The following is a 23,392-nucleotide window of genomic DNA, read 5'->3' on the forward strand; positions in this document are numbered from 1 at the left end:
AGCGGCTGTACGAAGCAATCCACCGGATCATTGTCAGGATCTGGGAGGAAGAACAAATGCCGGAGGAGTGGTTGGATGGCCTCATTTGCCCAATTTTCAAAAAGGGACATCGAATGGAGTGTAAAAACTATCGAGGAATTACATTGCTCAATTCTGCCTACAAAGTGCTTTCCCGTATCCTGTTCTCCAGACTGAGACCGTTAGTGGATTCCTTCATCGGCGAGTACCAAGCTGGTTTTCGTGAGGGTCGCACCATGACGGATCACATGTTTACCCTGCGTCAGTTGCTGGACAAGTTCCGGGAGTACATATCGCAAACACACCATCTGTTTGTGGACATTAAATCGGCGTACGATTCAGTCAAACGAAATGAGCTGTGAGAGATAATGCTAGAACATGGTTTTCCGACGAAACTAGTTACGCTGATTCATGCGCCGCTGGATGGATCCAAATCATGCGTTAGAATAGCGGGTGAGACCTCAGCTGCTTTCGTGACGTTGGATGGACTGAAGCAAGGGGATGCACTCTCTAACCTGCTATTCAACATTGCCTCCAAGGCATTAGGGGTGCATTACGAAGGGCAAACGTGGAAAGGAATGGAACTATTATCACGAAATCTCACATGCTTCTTGGTTTTGCGGATGATGTCGATACCATCTGAATCAACCGTAGAGCAGTGGAAGAGGCCCTTTAAAATGAAAGCTGCGAGATTGGGGCCATTAATACCGCCAAAATGAAGTACATGGTTGCTGGCAGGGAACGTGGGAGACCAAGTGGTATTGGTGCCGAGGTGGAGTTAGATGGGGAACGATATGAAGTAGTAGATTTATATAGCTTGGTACACTCGTGACATGTGACAACGATGTAAGCCGCGAAGTGATCGGGCTTTCTACTGATTACGTAGCCAGCTCCACAAGCAATTCGGTTGCAACTAGCAAGGACCTTTATAATTATTTGATTATGGAAATATCATGTATGTAAATATCTCTAACGAGAACTATTAATTTTGGCAGGGCAGTCTTCAGATAAATTTACCAAGCCTCAAGGCTCGATGTTTTCCCGACGTTTTGACACTTTGTTGGTGTCTTTTTCAATCTTTTTCATTTATAATGTTATTTTTAAGTTGCTTACATAGACATTTACGCCTCTTGTTCTGTTTTGAGGAGTGTACATCCCAGCTAGCACCAAGCCGTATATAAATGTACGAAAATTTTCGTAAATATCTCTTAACAAATTCTAAATCGTAATTAAAGCTTGATAAAGTAGGCTCAAGTTGATTTTCTATCGTATATAATGATAATAACTGACACACATACGATTTTCAGTACAAAGTCGTATAGCATTACGAAGCGAGTCGCGCTTACTCGGATATCTATACCTATAAAAACGGATTTCTGTCTATCTGTCTGTCCCTATGTTCCTTATAGAATCGAAAACTACTGAGCCGATCGGCGTCAAAATTTGCATGTAGGGTTTTTGGGGCCAGGAAAGGTTCTTATGATGGTTAGAGATCCCTCCCCCATTAAGATGGGGGGCTCCCATGCAAATGAAACACACATTTCTGCATAACTCGAGAACTAGTCAAGCAAATGGAAAAAAATTTTACATGTTGGTGTTTTTGAAGACAAGAATTTTTTCTATGGTGAATTGAAACCTCTCCCCACTTTAAGAGGGGGGGCACCTATGCAAATGAAATATAAATTTCCTCATAACTCGAAAACTAATTAATCAAATGGAACCATATTTGGAATGTGGGTGTTTTTGGAGGAATGAATTTTTTCTATGATGAATTAGGACCCCTTACCTTTTTATGAGGGGAGGACTCCCATACAAATGAAATACAAATTTCCTCATACCTCCAGAACTAATCAAGCAAATGGAACCAAATTTAACATGTGGGTGTTTTTGCAGGAAATTTTTTTTCTATGGTGAATTGTGACCCCTCCCCTCTTTAGGAGGGGAAAAATTACCCCTCTCCCTTTTAAGATCAAAAACTTAAGATTTAAGACTTTTAAGATTTAAACTCAAAAACTAATCGAACTCGAGAAATTTTAGACTCTTTCATAAAACATTAATCAATAACAAGACCTCCAAAAACTATCAATAATTCAGCGCCAGACGGTCACAAGTCCCGAGTGTTGCCGGCGACCTACCGTCTGAAGCATCGGCCACTGCGGGGGGCAGCCCCCCGTAGAGATCACCTTTATCTAGGTTTATTTATTTTCCTAGATCTACTGACCTCTATTACTTTCCTTCTTTCCTGCGAAATGATAGTTTCTACGAAAAGATTTTCCGTGAAATGGTACATCCCGCGTAAGGTTTTTCGCGAAATGGTATTCTGCGAAACTCTATATTCCGCGTTATGATCAACCGAGAATTGGTGCTCCGCAAAACGATATTCGACGAAATGGTTTGTAATGATGGCGAATATTTAAATGCTATCCGCTTATCAGGCTAAGCAATGGGGGGAGTTGTTTTCTACTTTACTGTGAGGAAATTTTGTATATTAAGATACCCATGAACTTCCCAGAAACTAGCAAAACTCAAGATTGTGACAAAGGTCATCCGAGATTCACGATTTATGTACAACACAGTTTAATTTGTGGCAATACGAAGTTTGTCGGGTCAGCTAGTTATCGTATATAAATACATGTATAGTCGTAATGCTTATAATTATTCCTAATCATGTATATCGCCTCCAAATTAGTACGGATATGCCAATTGTGCGCATCAAATACGATTTATTAGCATGTATATCTGTACATAATGCTGATTTTTATTTTTTACATACATATGAAAATGGTAGCTGGGATATGCCGGTCATGTAAGGTAGCCGTTGGTACATAAGCTGGAACCGGAGGGAAATGTTTGTTTTAATAGTGTATTGAATTTTTGATATTGTACAGTTTCTCTTACTTTGTATATCTAAAAAAATTAAAAAAGTTTTTCCTGCTTTGTAACTGTACTACGGGCACTAAATATATTTTACCACAGTACCCCTTGAAAAAGACACCAACAAAGTGGCGAAACGTCGGGAAAACATCAAACCTCAGTCTTGATAAATTTTTCTGAAGACTGCCCTGTCAAATATCAATATGTAGGTAGTTATAATTGAATCCAGTCGATAAATACACAATCCAACCAGAACTTTGAAAGACTCAAATTGGCCTTCAATTAAGTTGTTCGTTATGTCCACAACATGCGCCGATTTGATCACATTTCAAGAATATTTCAGAGCTCTCTGTTTGGTTGTACGTTCAAAAATCATTTGGAATTTCGAATGTGTTCTCAAACATATAAAATACTGTATGACTAGCTATAGCCTATCTGTTTAACTTTTATTCATTTTCGCTATTGCCCAGAACAAACAATCTTTTGTTAATCGGTTATGCAACCGTCTGCCGAGTGTAAATGAGTACCAGAAGCTATCAAACTTTTAAGTAGTCTGAAAAATAATCGGCAGAAGTTGCTCCCATTGTGCAGATGCTTTGAGAACCAATTGGAGGTTATTTGTGTCACAAAGGACAATACATTTTTAATAAATTAATGAAACAACGAATGAATCTAATCTGGTTTAACTTTTTATTGGTCCAGCCCATGAGAAAGGGAAAGGTGTCACGTTTCGGGAAGCTCCCTATACGTGTAATTTAACGACATGAAATCAAACTTAATCAATATAATAAGCGGAGTGCCACAAGGCTCAATTTTGGGACCGCTTTCGCTTATGAACGATCTGCCTGAGCAACTTCAGTACTGCAAATTTCTCTAGTATGCTGATGATTTCCTGGTTTAACTTTTTATTGGTCCAGCCCATCAGGAAGGGGAAGGTGTCACCTATCACAGGAAGAAATCGAACTAGTGAAGCAATACACAATAACATCCAAGAGTATTAGTTGTTGTTTTTGTGACAAATAGCCGTTACCAGCTCCTTGTTCTGCAAAAATCGCTCTTTCCAAATTCAATTCACCTTTAATATTCCTTGGTGTGAGGGTAAACGTTTCGCTGAGAAACACAACACACAGGCAATTATCAGCTTTGTTCACGATGAAGTTTCAATATTAATCTCACGCTTTGCATAAGCGGATACGTTATGTGCTTTTCGGTATGCGCATATAATAGTTAAATGGATGCAAATACCTCAGCCTTTTCACCCGTGTGGTACATTATAAAAAATTCTAACATTGCAGTGCCGTTAGCAACGGCTTTCGAACCAACGCTAATCATCACATGCGGATATTTCACGAAGACAATCTAAGTGCCATTGTTTAATGGCTGAACGCAAATCCACTTCGAATACCATTTCAACGTTTACGAAATTCACATAAACCGAAGCACAACAATATCGCGCAAACGAGAACGATTGTCACCGTTAAGCTCCTAGCTCGTCCCGGGGAGACCGGAACCGGCCCGAGTACCGATCACTATTTATTTTTTATGCAACACATGAATAATAGCGCCAACTTGGGCATAAATCGTACCCGCACCGGCACCGGGTGTGAACCGATTGATAGCGCATCATTACACAGGCTCGCGATTTACGGGCTTGCGAGGATACGACGATGCGACGGGACGGAGGGCGTCGGCGATGACAACGTGCATTGTGATGTGCACCAGCTTAATGAAGCCCTAGTGCTCGTACAACCATCGCATCATCATCATCGGTGTGCATTCAGGAAATTGGCGGCGTTTCGGTTAGTTAGACAGTCGAGATTTCACGGCGGAAACCGATTACGTCATGTGCAATCAACCACCGAATTGTCATCTTTCAGCACGGTTACGGAGGTTCCGTGCGATGCCATCACGTTCGGCACTCGGAGTCTGTCAACGAATGCTGGAACGGTATTGCTACTGTATATTTTAGCGAATAATGATTCACTGATGTTGATACCTGCTGGAATAAATAATTTCCTAAGTGAAATTGGTTGGCGAAGCTGCGTGCGTTGATATGAAGCATGTTATGGCAAATGAGCAGCATGGATTTACTTTATTACTATGAAAACCTGTATGTACAGAATACCCGGTGTAGCAGTAAATTTAATTTTACCCTTCTCTTACTGCCGATTAGCTCAAAAACTACAAAACACAACGACTCTAAACAACTGTGAACTGATTCAGAAAAGGGTCGCAAAAAGTGAAACGAAAATTTTGATTGAGAAACATTAACAAAAAATACAAACACTAAAAGACTTTGCTTGACTCAAAACACAACTCGAACTCTACCTGTATCTGAAAATCCACCGAAAGATTTGGCTAATTTAAAAAATGCACATTATTAATAAACGACTCGAGGGCAATACGCGTGGTTATTATGGTAATATGTAACAATAAATATCATTTAAAAACTGTCGTTACCTGTTTGGCGAAAAGCTAACGTTTCGTTCTAAAAATGCAAATTTAAGAGTAAAAGAAAATGTACAACAGCATTGCATTAAACAGCTTCGAAGCGAAACAAACCCGCATGTTCGTGTGTAAGCTGTGAAACGATACGCTTTTTCATAGCCGGCAGCGGCAGACGTTTTAAGTAATAAACGTCACTATGTCGTAAAGGTTTTAAATAAATGTTCTAAACCACCAGGCCGGAAGGGGGAGGCTGTCTGTAATGCGGTAGGGAGCAAAATTTTGCTTAAAATCTTAAAAGTTTATCGACCCTTGGGGTCTTGTTGTCTTCGGTGCCATCCACATCGGTTGGAATGTCCTTTTCATCGCACCGCATTTGCCGCACTGCTGCCACCGTTTGCTCTTATCCCCACTGAAATCCTCCCAGCAGCAGCAGCAGCAGCTTGTCTATAGCCCAGCGCAGTTCCGGATGCTGTCTGTCCCGACAGATAGGCACCAGCTTCGTTCGCTGGGGATGGAAGCTCCGCACTAAATTAAATATAAATTTTAATTTACGATGACGTTTATATGACCAATTCCCGTCGGACTTGAATTTCGCCACCTACACTATCTTGATGGCGGTTTTGAACGGATAAGCTCTGCTTAGGGTGTTCAATCGTACTGTCCCTCTCGGATGGCCATGGCCACATACTTATCTTGCAGAATGCGTCCAATAAAATAAATCGTGATTCTTTCAAATGTAACCATTCGAGAGACTGAATAAATTTCATAAACCACCCTATCCGATGCACAGCTCAACAGATATCGTGCAAGCGGGCGCACGAGAGGATGATCGCATTGTATTTATGGTCAATCCATTTTCCCTTTTTATACTCTGCGGATGGATTCTTTATTTCACGCTCAGTTTAGCACTACAATCAGACGGAAGGTTCAATTTGCAGCTACAATGTAAAAACTCCGGGGAAAAACAACAAAACGTCCGATAGTGTTCCAAAACCATGTGGACGCATGGTTTCCCACTTATTATTATATGTATTTTTAGACAACCGCACGTCTGCGTCATTCCTGGCAATCAATCTTAATCAAACCGCTAAAATTTAATTTCAAATCGAGATCACTTTCGCGAAATATCCTCAAAGCTTGACTATCCGTTGCGAACGACATGCCATGGATGGAGGGAAGTTTCGTTATCTCCGCATGAGGAACGAACCGAAGAATCGCTCGTCTCGTTTAACTACTCCTTCGAGGGGTGTTTCGTTTCAGCGGATAAGCAATGGCTGTGGTGCAGTGAAGCTTTGCGGACGAGATTGGCGACTTTTTATGTTACATTTATCATTATTTTAGGGTGCAAGACGAAGGCGGCGAGTGCGGTAACGGCAACGAAAGGCGACGGTCGATGGAAAGCTAAATACGGAATGCGGTCGATACGGTTCTACGTCAGCGTGCTGCTGTAGCTCTCTGTGGCACTGTTGCGCTGATGCTGTGAAAATTATCGCTCTTTATTTGAAAACTACGGATAAATAAAGCACCCTGATAACATGCACAGTCAGACTTTCGGACAGCAGAGCTTCTGCATCGTTGTTGTTATTTACACCATAGAAAATAATAATTAAATCTACAACAGCATTCGTAAAGTTCGAAAAGTAGGCAACTGTTGGAGTAATAAAGAGCAGAGCAAAAAGCATCGAAATATTTTCATCAGCCGTCCTCTTTGAGCAGAACCATTAGACATTTCTCCTTTGTATGTATTACCGCCGGGAAAATTATAATCAGGTTGCATGTCAGTGCTTCATGCTTGGCTGGCTTTTCGTATTTTACGATCAACTTGTAGCATGACAACTTCACTTGGGGCCTCCACAGTTGTTACATCCTTTGTTTTTTTTTCTTTTTTCGAGTGCCGTAATAGCGGCCGAGATTTGAGTGCACACGCTATTTATAAATTATATTCTGTATGCTTTTCTGCTCAAACAACAATGAAGCTATCATTCTAGACTGACAACACCGCTCCATCATTCCACACGACTGAACCGGCAAGCTTTTGATATTCGCTGTCAGCGGAGGATTCCACTTATTGCTGGCTACCCTAGTATCCGGAAACTGTTTGTTTGAAAACGATTTGTCACATAATTTTTCAATCGAATATTTATAGGCTCATTTCGAAATCGAAATTGTCCAAAATAGAAACCGAGAGCTAGCTGTGGGACACGAATAGGAATACATACATGAACACACAAATAGAAACATAACAAAACCATTAGGGAAATAAAAAATATGTATAGGTTCGTTCTGAAATTTTTTTTTTCGAATAGGTATTTGTTTGCTCCGGTTCTGTTAAAATTGAAGTAAATCCTGTCCTTTGGGAATTTCCGCGTGACTTCATACGAAACACAATTGTTAAATGTCGATAATGGTTAGATCTGTATAAGGTGTACTTTCGATGACATAATATAAACAAGGAATTTCAAAAATCAACAGAAATACTACCTATTGTAGAATAGCTACTGTCAGGCAGATAAATCCGTTACGTAAACCAATGTCTTATTCGTTCAGTCGATGTAAAACGTGAAGAGTGTTTTTTTGCAAGATTTCACCCACATCAGTCGGGGTTAATCCATTGACCGGAACTTCCGGCTTTACTGCTTCGTTCGTTGAAACCCGTGATCAGAGATTACCGGACCCAGCAAATCGTACCGGCGGTGCGGTGTCGGCTAAAATTCGTTACTAACTAAGGTGGTAGGGAAGACTCCCAGCTAGCACCAACTCGTATATCAATGTATGAAAACTATCGTAAATATCTCCTAACAAACTCGAAATCGTAACTAAAACTGGATAAAGTGGGATCAAGTTGATTTTTTATCGTATATAATGATAATGACTGACATACATACGATTTTCAGCACAAAATCGTAGAGTAGTACGGAGCGACTCGCGTTTAATTGGATATTATCGGATATGAATACTTATATAGTCGTAACGCTCAAAATTATTCGTAATCACGTATATCGCCTCCAAAATAGTACGGATATGCCAATTTTGCGCATGAAATACGATTTATTTAGCATGTATATCTGTACGTAATGCTGATTTTTGCCTTTTTTATACATATGAAAATGCTAGCTGGGCTGTGAGTTGTGTCTAGTAGATTCGTTCTTCTAGAATTGATTTGAGACTTTTGAGAGCTACTAAACAATTTGTCGCAAGAAATTTGTGTAAAATGTATGACCAACATTTCACAAGAATAGCCTTCAAAGTACACATTAGATAAAATATGCTCACAAATTGTTTGTTCTCCAGCAAAAACGGAAATAGAAATATGTACATCAAAAACCATTTTGAACGCTTGTATGCATTTTTAAACCAAATAACTTGAAAGCATTAATCTATAATATTGTTGGCACTATTGAGCATAATCGCAGCGTTGCCATACCTTGCTTAAAAATTACTCCGCAGTTTTATCATCTATATAAGAAATGGTTATAATTTCGTTTCGAAAATTTTAAAGCAGCAAAATCTAATCAAATTTTTTTTAGATAAAAGTTTAACCGATATTTGTGCTCCATTTGAAAGTGTGTCAGTATCAGGTGTTTGTTAGTTCTACTGGAAAGTGTAAATTAATTACAATGAGTAGTGTTTTGAAATATAAAATAAGAAGTTCATTTTGCACGGATAAAACACGGTTCATTTCTTCATTCCAAAATGTGTGATCTCTCGTATTTTTGTCCCTTTGCATTGATATGTTAGTGTCCTTTTTATCGTTTTTTTGTAGCCGTCTTTTTATCATCTGGTCAACGCCTTATCTGTACATATGTATTGCGACGTATATATTTAAAACGTCAATAGGACGCGCTTTAGAGTCAATAGGATCGTCGCAACTGGCCCTGCAATTGTCCTGCACTCTTACAGCTGGCTGCGAAGTCTGTCGTATAAAAAGAGAACATCAAGCTTCGATAACGGAATGTAGCACCTAGACTTTTCTTTCTTTTCTTTTCTACATATCTAAAACGACAAGAAAGTCTGTTTAAAGTCTGTTCAGGAAAATTTGATCGCTTCTTTGGCACTTTGTCGAAGTCTTTTTGTTGACTTTTCATCATCCTTTTGTTATTTTTTCGACGCCTTTTTGTTATCTAATTGTTTGCTCGACGCCTTCTCCTAGTCTTCTTGTTGCCTTTTCTTTATATTGGTCATGCTTCTGTCATCTCTTTGTCGTATTTGCCGTCTTTCATTGTATTTTCGTCGTTTTCTAATGTCTGTTTCTGGGAATTTTTTGTCCTTTTTTTTCAGCGGCTTTTTACCGTTTTTATCATATTATTTGTTGCAGCTTTGGTTTTAGTTTGACGTCTTTTCTTTGTGTTTTGACATCTTTCCATCGTCTTTTGTCGTCATTTCGGTATGCTTTTTTGTTATCTTTTCGTCACTATTTGACCATTTTTTCGTCGTTCGGTATGTTGTTAAGACAACAAAAATGTTGTCTTTTCGTCGTCTTTCTATCATATTTCGTCATTTTGACGCTTTTTAAACGTCTTCTGTCGTTTCTTGTAGTGTTTAATGTTTTTTCGTCACTGTCTTGGCGTACATTTGTCATCTTTTCATCGTATTTCCACGTCATTCACTTCGTATTTTTGTTGTTGTCTTTTCGTCAACATTACATCGTATTTTTAACACTTTTTATTCATCGTTATATCGAATTTTCATCGTCTTTCTCCGTTTTTTTCGTTGTCTTTTCGCCTGTTTGTCATCACTTTTTTGTCAACTTTCTATCAGTTTTTCAGTTTTATTTAGCGTTTTACACCGTCTTTTCGTCGTCTTATTGCTATATGTCCAAAGCCTTCTCCCAATTTTTTTTTATCGTTTTCTAGTAGTCTTTTCTTCGTATCCATCGGTTAATGGCTTTTCTCTGTTGTATTTGTCGTCTTTTCACAGCCTTTTTGTCATCTTTTCATCGCATTTAATTTTTTTGGTCGCATTTTTTATCGTTTTTTTTCAGTTTTGGTCTTTTTGTTGCTGCTTGGCATTTTTTCATTGTCTTTTGTCGTCATTTCGGCGTGTTGTTATCTGTTTGTGTTTTCGTCATTTTCTTGCCATTTTTTCGTCGTGACGTTTATGTTGTCTTTTCGTCGTCTTTCTTTCGTTTATTCATCATTTTTTTATTGTCTTTTTCACATGTTTTGAAGCCATTTTAACAGTTTTGGAACGTCTTTTGTCGTTTTATGTTGTATTCATTGTTTTTTCGTTACTGTTTTCTCGTAATTTTGACGTTTTTTCATTGCATTTCCACGTTATTTCCTTCGTATTTTTGTCGTCGTCTTTTCGTCATCTTTACATCACATTTTATGACATTTTCGTCATCTTTATATCGCATTTTCGTCGTCTTTCACCTTTTTGACGTAGGACTACGTCAAACAAGTTTTGAGATAGGGTGTCATTCCAAAAAATCGAAAAATGCGAGCGTCATGAAAAATGATAGGTTTTGAGCGCTAATAGCTCAGCGGTTTTCCGATAGATTTTCAATATACTTACACCAATCGATCGAAAAATCTTCTAAGAATTGACCCAATTGCTTCGTGATTGGTTGTTGGAAATGACGTCATCAAAGTAGAAACACGTTTTCACGCTTCGGCTTATAATTCAGTCAATTTTCAATAGATTTTCAAGATATTTACACCAATTGATCGGAAAATCGATTTGGAAAATATTTAAAATACAGAAAACTATTGATTTTCAATGCGCGTCATTGAATTATTTTCATATTTTTGCCTTCTCTCGTCAGTGTTTCCCTAGCACGGATGACAAAAATATATACGATATAAGCTATGGGTTAAGCTTCCTTATGATTGTATTTAATTTACGACCTATAGAATCCGATCGAAAATTGTTGCGCAAATGCTGAGCGTGTGTTGGAGCTTGAGCACTCGTTTCGCTGCCATGAAGGAATATCTGGTTGCTGAAATTCCGGAATTGGCAGGAAATATGCTACTCGCGACAACGAAACGATCAGAATTATCGTCACTTGCAGCTGGCCATCCGCAACAACGAAGAGTTGAACAAATTGCTGTCCGGTGTCACCACTGCTCAGAGAAGTGTCTTTCCGAACATCCAAGCTGTTTTGTTGCTGCCCAAGAAGATGGAAAAAAAAGCTTCAATTTCCAACATATCACGTCGATAAAATGTTCTTTTAAGGACAATACATCATGTTCATTAAGATTTGAGGAATTTTCGCTCACTGATTTTAATTCTATTTAATTTAGACTGATTCTAATTGTTCGCTTCTTATCAAATAATTTTAACCGATCACCTCTCGAGCTTCTGTTCGCTTGTTGCTGCTGGTTGAGTTGGCCGTCTCGGAAGGTACCAAAGCAGCCAACAAACATTCCAGCTCCAAGTAAATGTGTTCGGTCAAGCGTCAATATGCATAAAACCATGGATTTAATAAAATGAAATAGTTTTAGTAACATCTTCATACAAAAATTGGTTCGATCTTCAAAGAACGGTTTTCGGTAATTGATGAAACCTAGGAAACTTGGAACTTAGGGCTTTTCACTCGGTTTGTTTAGCATCATAAATGTATCCATCATCAATGCTACAGTAATAATACGTAGCGTAAGTTTTCTTTGGCAGCAAAAGGCGAACGGCTCTATTTTATTTAACGTAGATGATAGAATGAAGGACCATGAAAAATAGGTGTGGCCGATTATTGTCGCTTGCTCTGGTACATGATACGTGGTAAGCCGGCGAACAGCATTATTCAAACGCTAGCTGAGCTACTGCCAACATCGTTTGCCAGGGCAAACGAAAGTCACGCTCGACTCGTGCACGTTCGCAATTCCCGGTCGGTCGTGTTCATCGGCTACTGAGCGTGTGTTGGAGCTGGAATGCTCATTTCGCTGCCGTGATGGAATATCTGGCTGCTGAAGTTCTGGAATTGGCAGGAAATATGCTGCTCGCGACAACAAAACGACCAGACCACCACCACGTCACTTGTAGCTGGCCACTTGGAGTGGTATTTTATCGTGATTCAGGACCATACACGAACGGCTTCGTTGATCGCATAGCTCCTGAGGCTTTCCGGCTGGTCCGTTGCAACAGAGCGGTTATCGGTACTCCAATTTACCGAACAGAGAATTGCGTTAGTGCAAGTTTATTGTAAGCTGGAGTTATGATAATCAAACAATCGGTCCTTTTAAGGGCCACACAATTATATTTATTATATTTTCTTGGCCAGTTAATACCATAATAACACAGGCAACGAGGGGAAAGTTGAATTTTTCGCCATTGCGGACGACCAACAAATGACGGAAATAAGTTTTCTGGTCACGGGCGACATTTTCTGTGACTTCCGAAACGTCTGCAGGTTGTAGATGCTTTATCGGTGTTCTTTTGGGTATGTTTTGTCGACTGTGAAATTTTATATTTATTTTTATCGGCTGTCAGTCTTGATGGTTCTTTTGTAAGCCGCAGAAAAGTTGCGCAAACTTTTCAACTTTTTGAAAAACCGCGCGTACCGTCTACCGATTACCAGAGGAAAAGCACAATTTAACGTAGAAACAGATCATAAAAAATTATTTACTGTTTGGTTTCGTTTTAATAAAATAGATTCAATCAATTCATGGATATAACTCAAAAATCGGTTGAGGATTGAATGTATACAATGTTACTACTTTGATAAACGTTGCGTATGTAGCTTGTAATACATGAAGAATTGTAGTATTACATACATGGATACATCCTACTATTGCTACAAAGAGACTTGCGTGTTCCTACGTCGCCTATGCGGTCGTGTCTTGTGCACAACCCCTCTGATTTTTTCATTGTCTTTTCACCTATTTATCATCATTTATTCATCATCTTTCCTTCCTTTGTTTACAGTTCTTTCGTGGTCATTTGTCGTGTTTTATCATCTCTCTCATCATTCGGCTTTTCGTGGTTTTTCTGCCGTCTTTCCTAGGTATTTTCATTGTTGTTCAACGTATGTTTTTATAATTTTTTGTCATTGTTTTCCGAGAGCTTTTACCGTTGATGTCGTCTTTTCAATGATGCTTAGGCATCTTTTTGTCGTTTTATCGTCATTCTGTTTGTTGTCAACACGACAAAAACCTTGTCTCTTGATCGTAATTCCGTCGTCTCTGTATCGTATTCGTCATTTTTGGAAACTTTCCTGTTACCTTATAGAAATAAAACTGGTTTTAATTACCAATCGTTCCCCCACGTTGGGGGGATTTTACCAACTCGATCCCATTTTATCAGCAGCACATCGTTTCACTACACTTCCAATAAAACGGCAAATATGCGCAAACTATATTGTTACCGAACACCAAAGCTATAACGCATTTTTCCAACACAGATTTTAAATTCGCCTAGGCTTATTCAGTTCGCCGTAAAGAGTTTGCGGTCTGTTGGAATAAGAAATTTTCGGCTTTTTTGAATCACTTCCCTAACACCGACTTCAAATGGGACTAGGTTTAATCACGTTCGTAAATTGTTGGAACGAGGGGTTTTTTACTCTTTCTGGCATACTTACCAAGCAAAGACATCAAAATGGTATAGGTTTAATCGCGGAGTTAATAAATCTGAGACTGATGTTTTTGAGGCGTCTTAGTAGAATACGAAACCTAGAAATCAAATAAAAAGAAAACTCATCCAATTTAATTCTATTATGTATATTTTATTCAGACCACAGATACTGAGGAAGCCTACAAGTCGTAGGCGGAATACGTATCTGTCAAGAATAAAATACATATAGTAGAATTGAATTGGACAAGTTTTCTTTTCTTTTGATTTAATTTCTAGGCTTGTTGAGACTGTCAGTTGATTTCTTATGAACAGATATCAAATTGATCGAGGCTGAATCATCTCAAAGAATTACTGTGGAGCTTCCCGTGGCCAGAAGATGATCGGAAACATTTTCTTCGTCCATAAAGATATACATTAGGTGGGTATGAAATGGGGAAGGCACATGAGGAGCGTCCAATATAGCTCTAGCCATCCCAAGCCCCTACCTAGCGCCTCCACGTGGTCATACCTGGTAATGCTCTATTGAGTCTATTGAGTAGCCAAGCTAGGAGGTGCGTTGCTGGGTGGTTCCCGGCTGCCTGGTCTCAAAACCGCGGTTTTGGGCAGACGGCGGAGCCACACGGCCTAGCTAACAGGTAAGCCTAATAATTTATTTTAATTATTTTTTTCGTTTTAGCTTATGAAACTATATAGTAAAAACCTTGGCCAAAACGAGTTTTAATACTGCACATGGATACCAGAATGAAAAATTAATTTAACTATTAGAAGCATTTATGGAACCTCAAGACGCTACTCTATTCCATACGAAAGACTGCTGGTGAGATTGTTCTATTTTTACAATTTATACCACATTTCATCTTAATATCATATTATTAACAGTATTATTATTGATATCATAAATGTGGAAGGCTGGATGACGGAGTGGATTGCCAACCTGAATCCTTAAGGTCTGAAGCAAATATGGCACTTCTCAATTCAAAACAAACAAATCATCACGTGGGTTAAAGTTGGTACAACGAAATTGATTATTACATGGAAGGATCCTAATGCTGGAAGGCGACTCTTATAACCCCGGAATGCGCACAAGTGCCTCTGCTTGTGGGTCCGCCCAATCCCTTTTGGCCCTTCTGTAACAACATTAGTGTGAAATTCATTTGATAATCAAATTTTTATCTACTGTAATTCTACCCACATACATTGGCAAGTCCTTGAAATGATGGTGGCTTTCCCCTACTACTACAACTACTACTACCATAAAGATATACATTAGGTCACCTGGAGATCACCTGACCAACGAACAAAGAAACAAATCAATCAAATTCTCATCGATGACCGGTTTTTCTTGAACTTCGCAAGCATATGGTCACAATATGGCCATAATAGATGTGGACATTGACTCGGACGTTTCCCTAATAGGCCTATATGTATTAATAAGTGAAGTAGTTTTTCAATGCACAATTGGATATAACGAAAACAGGCGGAACAGAAGGTGAATTGAGAGTACCCACAACCGATAGTGGCGTCTAAGCTACCGATGTTGAGTAGTGCCAGCCCCTATGACAAGCGAAGTTAAGGTGGCCTTCATGCAGCTAAAAAACAAACAACAAGTCAGCTGGGGAAGATGGCATCGGAGTGGAGGTTATTAAAATGAGACCAGAAAAGCTGGTCGTTTGTATGCACCGGCTAATTGTTAGAATTTGAGATACGTAACAGCTACCGGAGGAGTGGAAAGATGGAGTTATTGGCCCGATCTATAAAAAGGGCGACAAGTTGAACTGTGATACCTATCGAGCGATCACCGTTCTCAATGCCACCTATAAAGTGCTGTCCCAAATCATGTTCCACCGACTATCACCAATTGCGAACAGATTTGTGGGAACTTATCAAGCCGGCTTCGTCGAAGATCGGTCTACAACGGATCAAATATTTACACTGCGGCAAATCCTCCGAAAGGGCCGTGAATACAGAGTTCCCACGCATCATTTATTCGTTGACTTCAAAGCCGCGTATGATACCATCGACCGGAAAGAGCTATGGAAAATCATGGACGAGAACAGCTTCCCCAGGAAGCTCATCAAACTGATTAAATCTACGTTGGATGGTACACAGTGCTGTGTAGGCAGTAGTATAATGATCGACAACGATGAGTTTGGGGTAGTCGACGAATTTGTCTATCTTGGTTCACCAGTAATGGCGGACAATGATACCAACAACGTACTTTTAAGTACGAGTTGTTTGATCTCCCACCATTTGCCACCTTGGGAAATATTTGAGCTCAAAGTAGTACTATTTTTCATCAAAAATGCTCAAAATCTCCGAAACTTCAGAAAATCACTTATAATAATGTTCTACAAAAACGTTGACTTTAGCAAGAAAAACAACTTTTTAGAACACTATGAACTCAGAACAACTCACAGAATAACTCAGGGTTTAAAAACTGTTTTGAAGGGGTTGTCCACGAATAACGCTTCATAGATAATTTCCATGAAGATACAAGTATGGTGTCTTTGACAAAGTTGTTTGCATTGATATTTACTACAACTTTGCCGAAAGTACCAAACCTGGATCGCGAATATTCGAGAAAATAAATTTCGTATCTCACTTTTAAGGGAATTAATCACCCAAAGATTTCTCTCACAAGAAGGGGCTTATTATACCAAGAAATGTTCCTAAAGACACTATATGCGAAAAACTTCACGTTTCGGCGCTATATCAAACGATCACGTATTTCGCTGTTTGGACCACTGTGCGGGCATGAAACATGGACAATGCTCGAGAAGGACCTGCGAGTGCTCGGAGTTTTCGAACGACGAGTGAAAGAACGATCTTCGGCGGCGTACAGAAGAACGGAGTATGGAGGCAGAGAATGAACCATAAAACCGCACAGCTCTAGGACGAACCCAGTATTCAAACACTGAACGATTACGATGCTGGTCAATTACATTACAAAGATGGTGTTTGCTTCAAAACTGGTAGGAAATAGACGAGTGCAGAGAGCAATGTGGTTAGACCAGGTGGATCGGGATCTGAGGGTGAGTACACGGTGTCCAAAAAATTGGAGAAATTTTGTTCATGAGAACAACTGATGTCTTAGAGCGGAAAGCTGCCATGGTCGATAATGCACAAACACGAATTTACAGACAAACTGATGCCATGATCAATGGCGACGTTGAACCAAGTGAAGTTTCTTTTCGCTCTTCCGATTCCTCCATTCTCATCACATTTACCCAGAGAAGCATATCAACTTAGAGATTGAGAGTTGTGAGTTCATGTCCCCTGTCAATCCGTCCCATGTTCGACCCGTCCAGTTGATTATTTAGTCCAGTTAATCATTTTTCCTAGTCCATTCAATTTTTATTCTTTACAAAAACACATTTACTTCTACCACAAGAAAGTAAAAACCGCTCGACCAGTACAGCCGACAAAAAATGAAAAAAAATCTAATAGTGATATCATTAAAACACGTGATGAAATATCCCAAGTAACATTGAAGGTTTTATTACACTCTTATGACGGTTTTTATGACCAAAATTGGCCATAAATACCGTTATAAGAGTGCAATAAAACTCAAAGTGCTGATTGCCTAAAATAGCGCAAAAAATGAAATGTAATTGTTACGTATTGATAAAAGTGATCGAAAATTCAATGAAAAAAGAACAAAATATAATAGAACATTCTCGGTAAGCAGACGAGTTAAAGTATAATATTTGTCAACAAGAATATGCGTTTAATTGTGTCATCAGTTTCCGGATGGAAAGACTTAAACCTTTTAAAATCAGTTATCCACTTGAGGTCACTGGGCGGTACAAAGGTGATAACAGATTCTGCATCTCTCGCTTGCATCAAAATGTGTTTATTGTATAGGTGCTATATCCTAACAAGCAATGCTTTAGCTGTCGCTCGTTGTAAACCATATTGAATTGAATGGAAGAGGAAAATAATTGCAATACTATGAAGCACTCTCGACTTTTCAAATGAAAATGATACATTTCATGCTGATATCCGTCAATACGTTTCCGTCAATTGTGCTGTCTGATGTGCTTCAGTATATTGCAAGTCCCTTTATTCAACCCGAGACGGAAACAAATGCTAGAGGACTGCGTTCTATTCACCACTGTCGACGATAGTACCAGCCGGTATAACTGCTCAAGTGCTGCTTAGAGAATCACACTATTTAGAAACAATAATTGACAAGCAAGTGCTGCATAAGTAATTGCTTTTCCGCTATGGCTGCAAGCAGAATGTATTTCTTTCTATAGACATTCGTTATAATGGAGACGCTTAATATTCTACGGAAACATATGGAGGAGTCTCCGTAATAAGATTGCTTTTGCACGTTTAAGCTTTTATTGTACCGATGTGGATCGTGCAACTTGACAATGTAGATTCTTATTCAATTTTAGCCGACGTTAAAGGGATTTAAATCTCCGATCACGATTTTCTTCTTTAGGTAGGATTTTCCCCAAGGAAGTTGCGCCTAAACTACCCGTGATTGTTGTCACTAAACCGCTTTCAATTATTTTATTTAGATACTAATTTAATTGACAGAAGATTTATTGCTTTAGAGTACTACTTTTTGGGGCGAAAAATAGCATCGGCGTATGTCACTTCTAAAAGACAGGAGCTCTTAAATTACAAATCAAGCTAAGTCTAAATGTAAAATTCGATTACCCACACAGTGCTGGTTTTCCGTTGTAAACTTAATAAACAAATCCAAACCAAGCTCTTCATCCACGATGCAAACCAAGCCAATGTAATCCCCTCAACGTAGTGTTGGTATACGTATGTGCAGTGAATTCACTTTCATTTGGGTGGCAAGGTTTTTCCTACTGTTTTAGAAGTTGTAAACCAAATGACAAACGCCAATCGAAACTACCAGACCAGACCAGACTAGACTGTGCTAGTATAAAACATAGGAGGAAAGGATTCTTCTATTACTTTTTCCTGCGGTTGGTCGGTCGGTGAGTGTAGATAGTTGTCCCTCGACATTGGTGAGCGTACGGATGTGATTGAGGTTATAACATGAACGCCTGTAGCTGTAGGTACGTATGGAGGTTGGAAACTGAAATGGAAACCGCGATTTGTTTTTGTGTCTGTTTGCTGTAGGTAGGTACATGGTTTACCGCAGAGATTGGATTGGCTGTCATGTTTGTCACCAGTGGTTGCACGTAGCAGTCAAGAAGTTAACTGAATTAGAATTAAGTTCGTAACCAAATTTACGATTGCTGCGAGGCAATGTGCTTCGGCGTATTGAAAGTGCAAATTATAGAATTTATATCATCGAAAATTAATTCTCTAATAACGACTCCAATAAAGTATATTTTACGTTCCGCTGATCGAGTATGAGAGCGGGTAGATTGTGTAGTATATCCTTTTGATACCAGACCAATCAAATAAAACCATGTCGGATAGTGTGAAGACCATGTCGTACTGGAACATTCAGTGAACGGTAGCGGTTAATTGCTCACTAAAATATCACAATAATATAGCGCATTTCCTAAAACCCTATCCTATTGCTGACTACTGTTCGATCTGTTGGCTCATTACACGCTCTAGCAATTTTATCGAATAATATTATTATGTTTGAGGCTGACCAGACTGTCAGATATGCTTGCAATGAACTGTTTGCTGTCGTTTCTACCGTCTATTATTATTTGTGCTGAGTATGTACTACGATTTATCGCAGTGCGATTGAACCAAAGGTGAACTGCTTGACCACGACGTCAATTACACTGATCAACAAATCAAATTTGCGCGAATGGAAAATTAATTTTCTAAATGTATCAATTCGATCCGAAATAACCATGCTTGGTCTGATCGACTTGATTGTAGACTTAATATTTAATTTTAGTTTGGGATAAGAATTGCAATTGCATATAATTTTTTATGCAAAACTGTTTAAAAAAAATGGCAATGAGAATACCTCAACAGTCATTATTTTACTGTTCTTTTTGATTTCCAAATAATTTTCCGGGTAAAAGCCCGTCTTTTTTAGCAAACCCAACAAGCTTAATAACTTTGTTCCAAATTTTCCTTCCGGGATATTGCTTCCCATTTTCTTTTTATGATCAGTGTAATACAAACAAGCTCGCACACACTTCAAATGCACTGAAAGATGGATGCTGTGCTAATACGTAGACCAAAAAAAGTGTGAAGATAGCTTCAACTCTCATAGCCTTCGGCAGCCTGGCAGACAGGCAGGCAAGCAGGCTGGCGGTGTGTCGGCGTAGTAATTTATTCGCTCCTCTGACTGACACAGGATCGCCGGTAAACAGGATTACCTAGCAATCCTAGCCCGGGAGGTGTTCTGGCTGCTTGATTAGAACACCTTTCGACGCTTTCGCCAGTCAGACAACGTCTGCAAAAGTTCTGCCTCGAAATGCTGTGCCACGTAACTCATTAGACAAAAGGGCGTGGAAGCCACGCGCATTGCTAAAAACGAATGGCGGAAATTTATTTGCCCAGCCCTTTTTGCCTCCCGTCGAAGGGTTCTCCAGGAGGTTATGCCGAATCGGATTTTGCCGGCCTGTGCGTTTTTCTGTTCGGGGTTGCGTTGGAATTGTAGGTACAATAGTGAGGGTAATTAATTTACACTTTTGGGGTTTTACACGGTGCACTTTGTTCCTCTGTAATACCCCCCATTTGTTATCAACAGAACAAGTGCACGAAATGCAGACCGTGGGAATGTGCTATTGTGTATGTTTTTTGTTTTTCTCTGAAAGGCCATGTGATCTGAATGTCTGTGTCGAAAAAAAAACAGGATCCATGTTTTATTGGCTTTGGGGTTAGCTATTTTTCAGCTCAATTGTTAGAGGTTACGAGATGGCACCTCGTGCCGGCCTGACAGTCGATGGATGTACGTAAGGGGATCTAAAGGATTGCGTGGTTTACCTGATACCGCTGGGAACAGCACCGACCACAGCAGGACTGCAGCAGTCCGGTGGCGCCGGTCGCAGTGTTGGCTGAATGTGAAGGGCTGGCCATCGGAGACGGCGATCCGGGCCGTTTCGTTTGACCGTTGTACTGCGTCTCTAGCTCGACAAACTCCCGGTCCTGGTTACGGTGGGTTTTGGAAACGTGGTGAAATAAAAGAGAAGAGAATTATTTTAGTGAGGGTTTGGATTGTTTGGCAGAATATTTATTTTCTACGATATTTTTTTTTTGGTGAGAAACTCTTAGCTGATGCTGAAGCGACTAGCAATTTACGTGAGAAAGAAGAAAGTTACACACATCAGTATGTTTAGACAAGAAGTGACTGTGAGCAAACAAGAGTACAGATAAGCGAGATACGATGCTTATTTCTTCATATAGAGAATGCTGTCATGGCTGTCAGAATGCCTGATTAACAGTGTTGTCGGAAACATCGGTTTATGGTTAATTAATCTGAAAGTTACCGAATATTAATTTTTCTCGAAGAGACCATAACGTCATATTATACTTTTTGAAAAGTATTTCTAACACTCATATGGATACTGGTATGCTTGGTAAGTCCAGTTAGTCCACCCAAGATATATATCATATAAAGACTACACACGTTAGCCAATGTTTGGTCCCCTGATCGGAACTGTAGCGGTATTATTGCTAAAATGCTGTACAAAGAAGCAAAAGTAGCATAAGTAATTGCTTTTCTGCTATTAAAATATATTCTTTTTCAAAGAGACTAGACCCAAATATAAATAACGTTTCAATAGACCTATTTAATAACTAAATAAATAAAAATTTAGGTTGGTAGGAAAGTCATTAGCGTTTAAATTTGGTTTATGACTCCTTTCAAATTCATACGGTACATTAGTACTGCGCAGAAATGGGTGATTTTTCAAGGATAGTAGCTTCTATAGAAGGATGGTAAGGAGGCTGTTTTATGTGAACATTAGTCATCACATGATTTATTATTTAAAACTTTTTAAATAGTTTTATTTGCTGTAAAATTCGACTTGAATGGCAAAAAAGTTCAACAAATTGTCAATATAAAGAAACAAATAAAACTAAAGTACCTTACAAAAATTACTTCAATCTAGTCGAGCTAGGGCACCTCTATTCCTGGTCCCGGTGGGGTCTTTAGCCGGGTCGTAACCTCTCGGCTTTCACCATCGTGTACGACGGAAATCTCTCCAAGTTGTGCCAGATACCTCTGTATAACTGTACACTGTACACTGGATAGTGCATCCCTTTACCGTAACTCTCTGTGCTAATCGAAAGGACTCGAGAGTTCCGCTGGAACACACACATCCAGAACAGCACATTACTTTATTCAAAACAGCTTTGATCAGCCGCGTCAGTTTTTATGGAAAACCATTCTCATCCAACATCTGCACTCGACTGTAGTGCATGCTGCCTTGAAATCCACGAAAATATATCCCCTCAGTACTCTGTACTTCCTATTTTCTGGAGGATTTATCGTAGTAACACGGCTTGAAGGCTGTGAAGTCTCTTGCCATTGTGTATAGACGACGTAACAAGATCTGGGACTGGCATCTTGTAGGCAGTGTCGATCGGCGTAATGCCGTGACTTTTGCAGCAAACGAACGGATCGCCCTTTTTGAATGCGGAACAAACCACTCCTTCCATCCACTCTTCTGGTAGTTTCTCCTCCTCCAAAATCCTAGAAATTATCCAATGAAGTGCCGTTGATAATGGTACTGTGTTTGTAGATCTCTGCTAGGTGACGGGCCTTTTCGGTCCGGCTTCCGTTTCATCTCCTTCTATTATGTCGTCATTGGAATGCTCTCCGAAGAACTGCTTCTACCTGTTGGTTTGTGATCAGGTTTTCCTCCTAGTCCCTTTATATGTTAGGTTCCGGTATGTAGCCTTTAAGAGATTGGTTCACCTTCTTATAGCGGGTGGCAACTAAAATTTTGGAATTTTTTTCTCAAGCTGTCAAAAAAAGATAAAGGTACATGAAGAAGATCTGATTTACCGAAATGAAAGATACATTATCCATTGTTAAAAAAAATTATTGTTTTTGGCTACAAATGGGATCGAATGGGAATCGAATTCAGGAACGATTGTATTTTTATGGCGTTATGCGATGATGCTCTATCCGGCAAAAACACGTATTGCCCATCTGCACGATGTTTTCGTTGAAACGGGATCAAAACTTTCTTCAGACATTCGTTTGGTGCACATCTATTGATAGCCAAACCAGAGGGCTTGTTGTTGAAGAAACGAGAAAGAGAACGATGTCCTTCTGCGTCCATAATTTTAGCTGGTCTTTTACTACCTTGCTTGCGAATAGTTGTCGGGGATCTTAGGACATGGTAAACAGTCGAAGCCGCAACATCTTCACTTTTTAAATGCTGTTGTTGTATACTTTTTGCCGAGAATTCTGTGGCAGTTCGTAGAAGTGTACAACGCGCTCCCTACATGCTTCTTGCTTCGACGCCATTTTAAGCAAAACTGGCTAAGCATAAACGAAACAAAAAAATATTGACAAAACGATATGAATATAGACGAAGGCTCTTAGCATTTGCGGATTGTGTAATTGCTGATTGATCGAAACCCTTAGGGATCGTGTACTGATGATTTGTGAGAAAAACCGGTTATTAGT

General features: G+C 39.4%; 1 protein-coding gene across 1 annotated transcript in view; it reads right to left on the minus strand.

The window, feature by feature from the left end:
• The window catches only part of LOC128737445 (potassium voltage-gated channel protein Shal), a 107,680-nt gene that overhangs the window by 18,355 nt on the left and 65,933 nt on the right, over positions 1-23,392 (minus strand). The window contains exon 4 of the mRNA XM_053832082.1: positions 20,737-20,898. Coding sequence (XP_053688057.1) covers positions 20,737-20,898 — 162 coding nt within the window. The remainder of the gene's footprint in view (positions 1-20,736; positions 20,899-23,392) is intronic.

The sequence above is a fragment of the Sabethes cyaneus genome, chromosome 2, assembly GCF_943734655.1.
Source record: "Sabethes cyaneus chromosome 2, idSabCyanKW18_F2, whole genome shotgun sequence".
Taxonomy (NCBI): Eukaryota; Metazoa; Arthropoda; class Insecta; order Diptera; family Culicidae; genus Sabethes; species Sabethes cyaneus.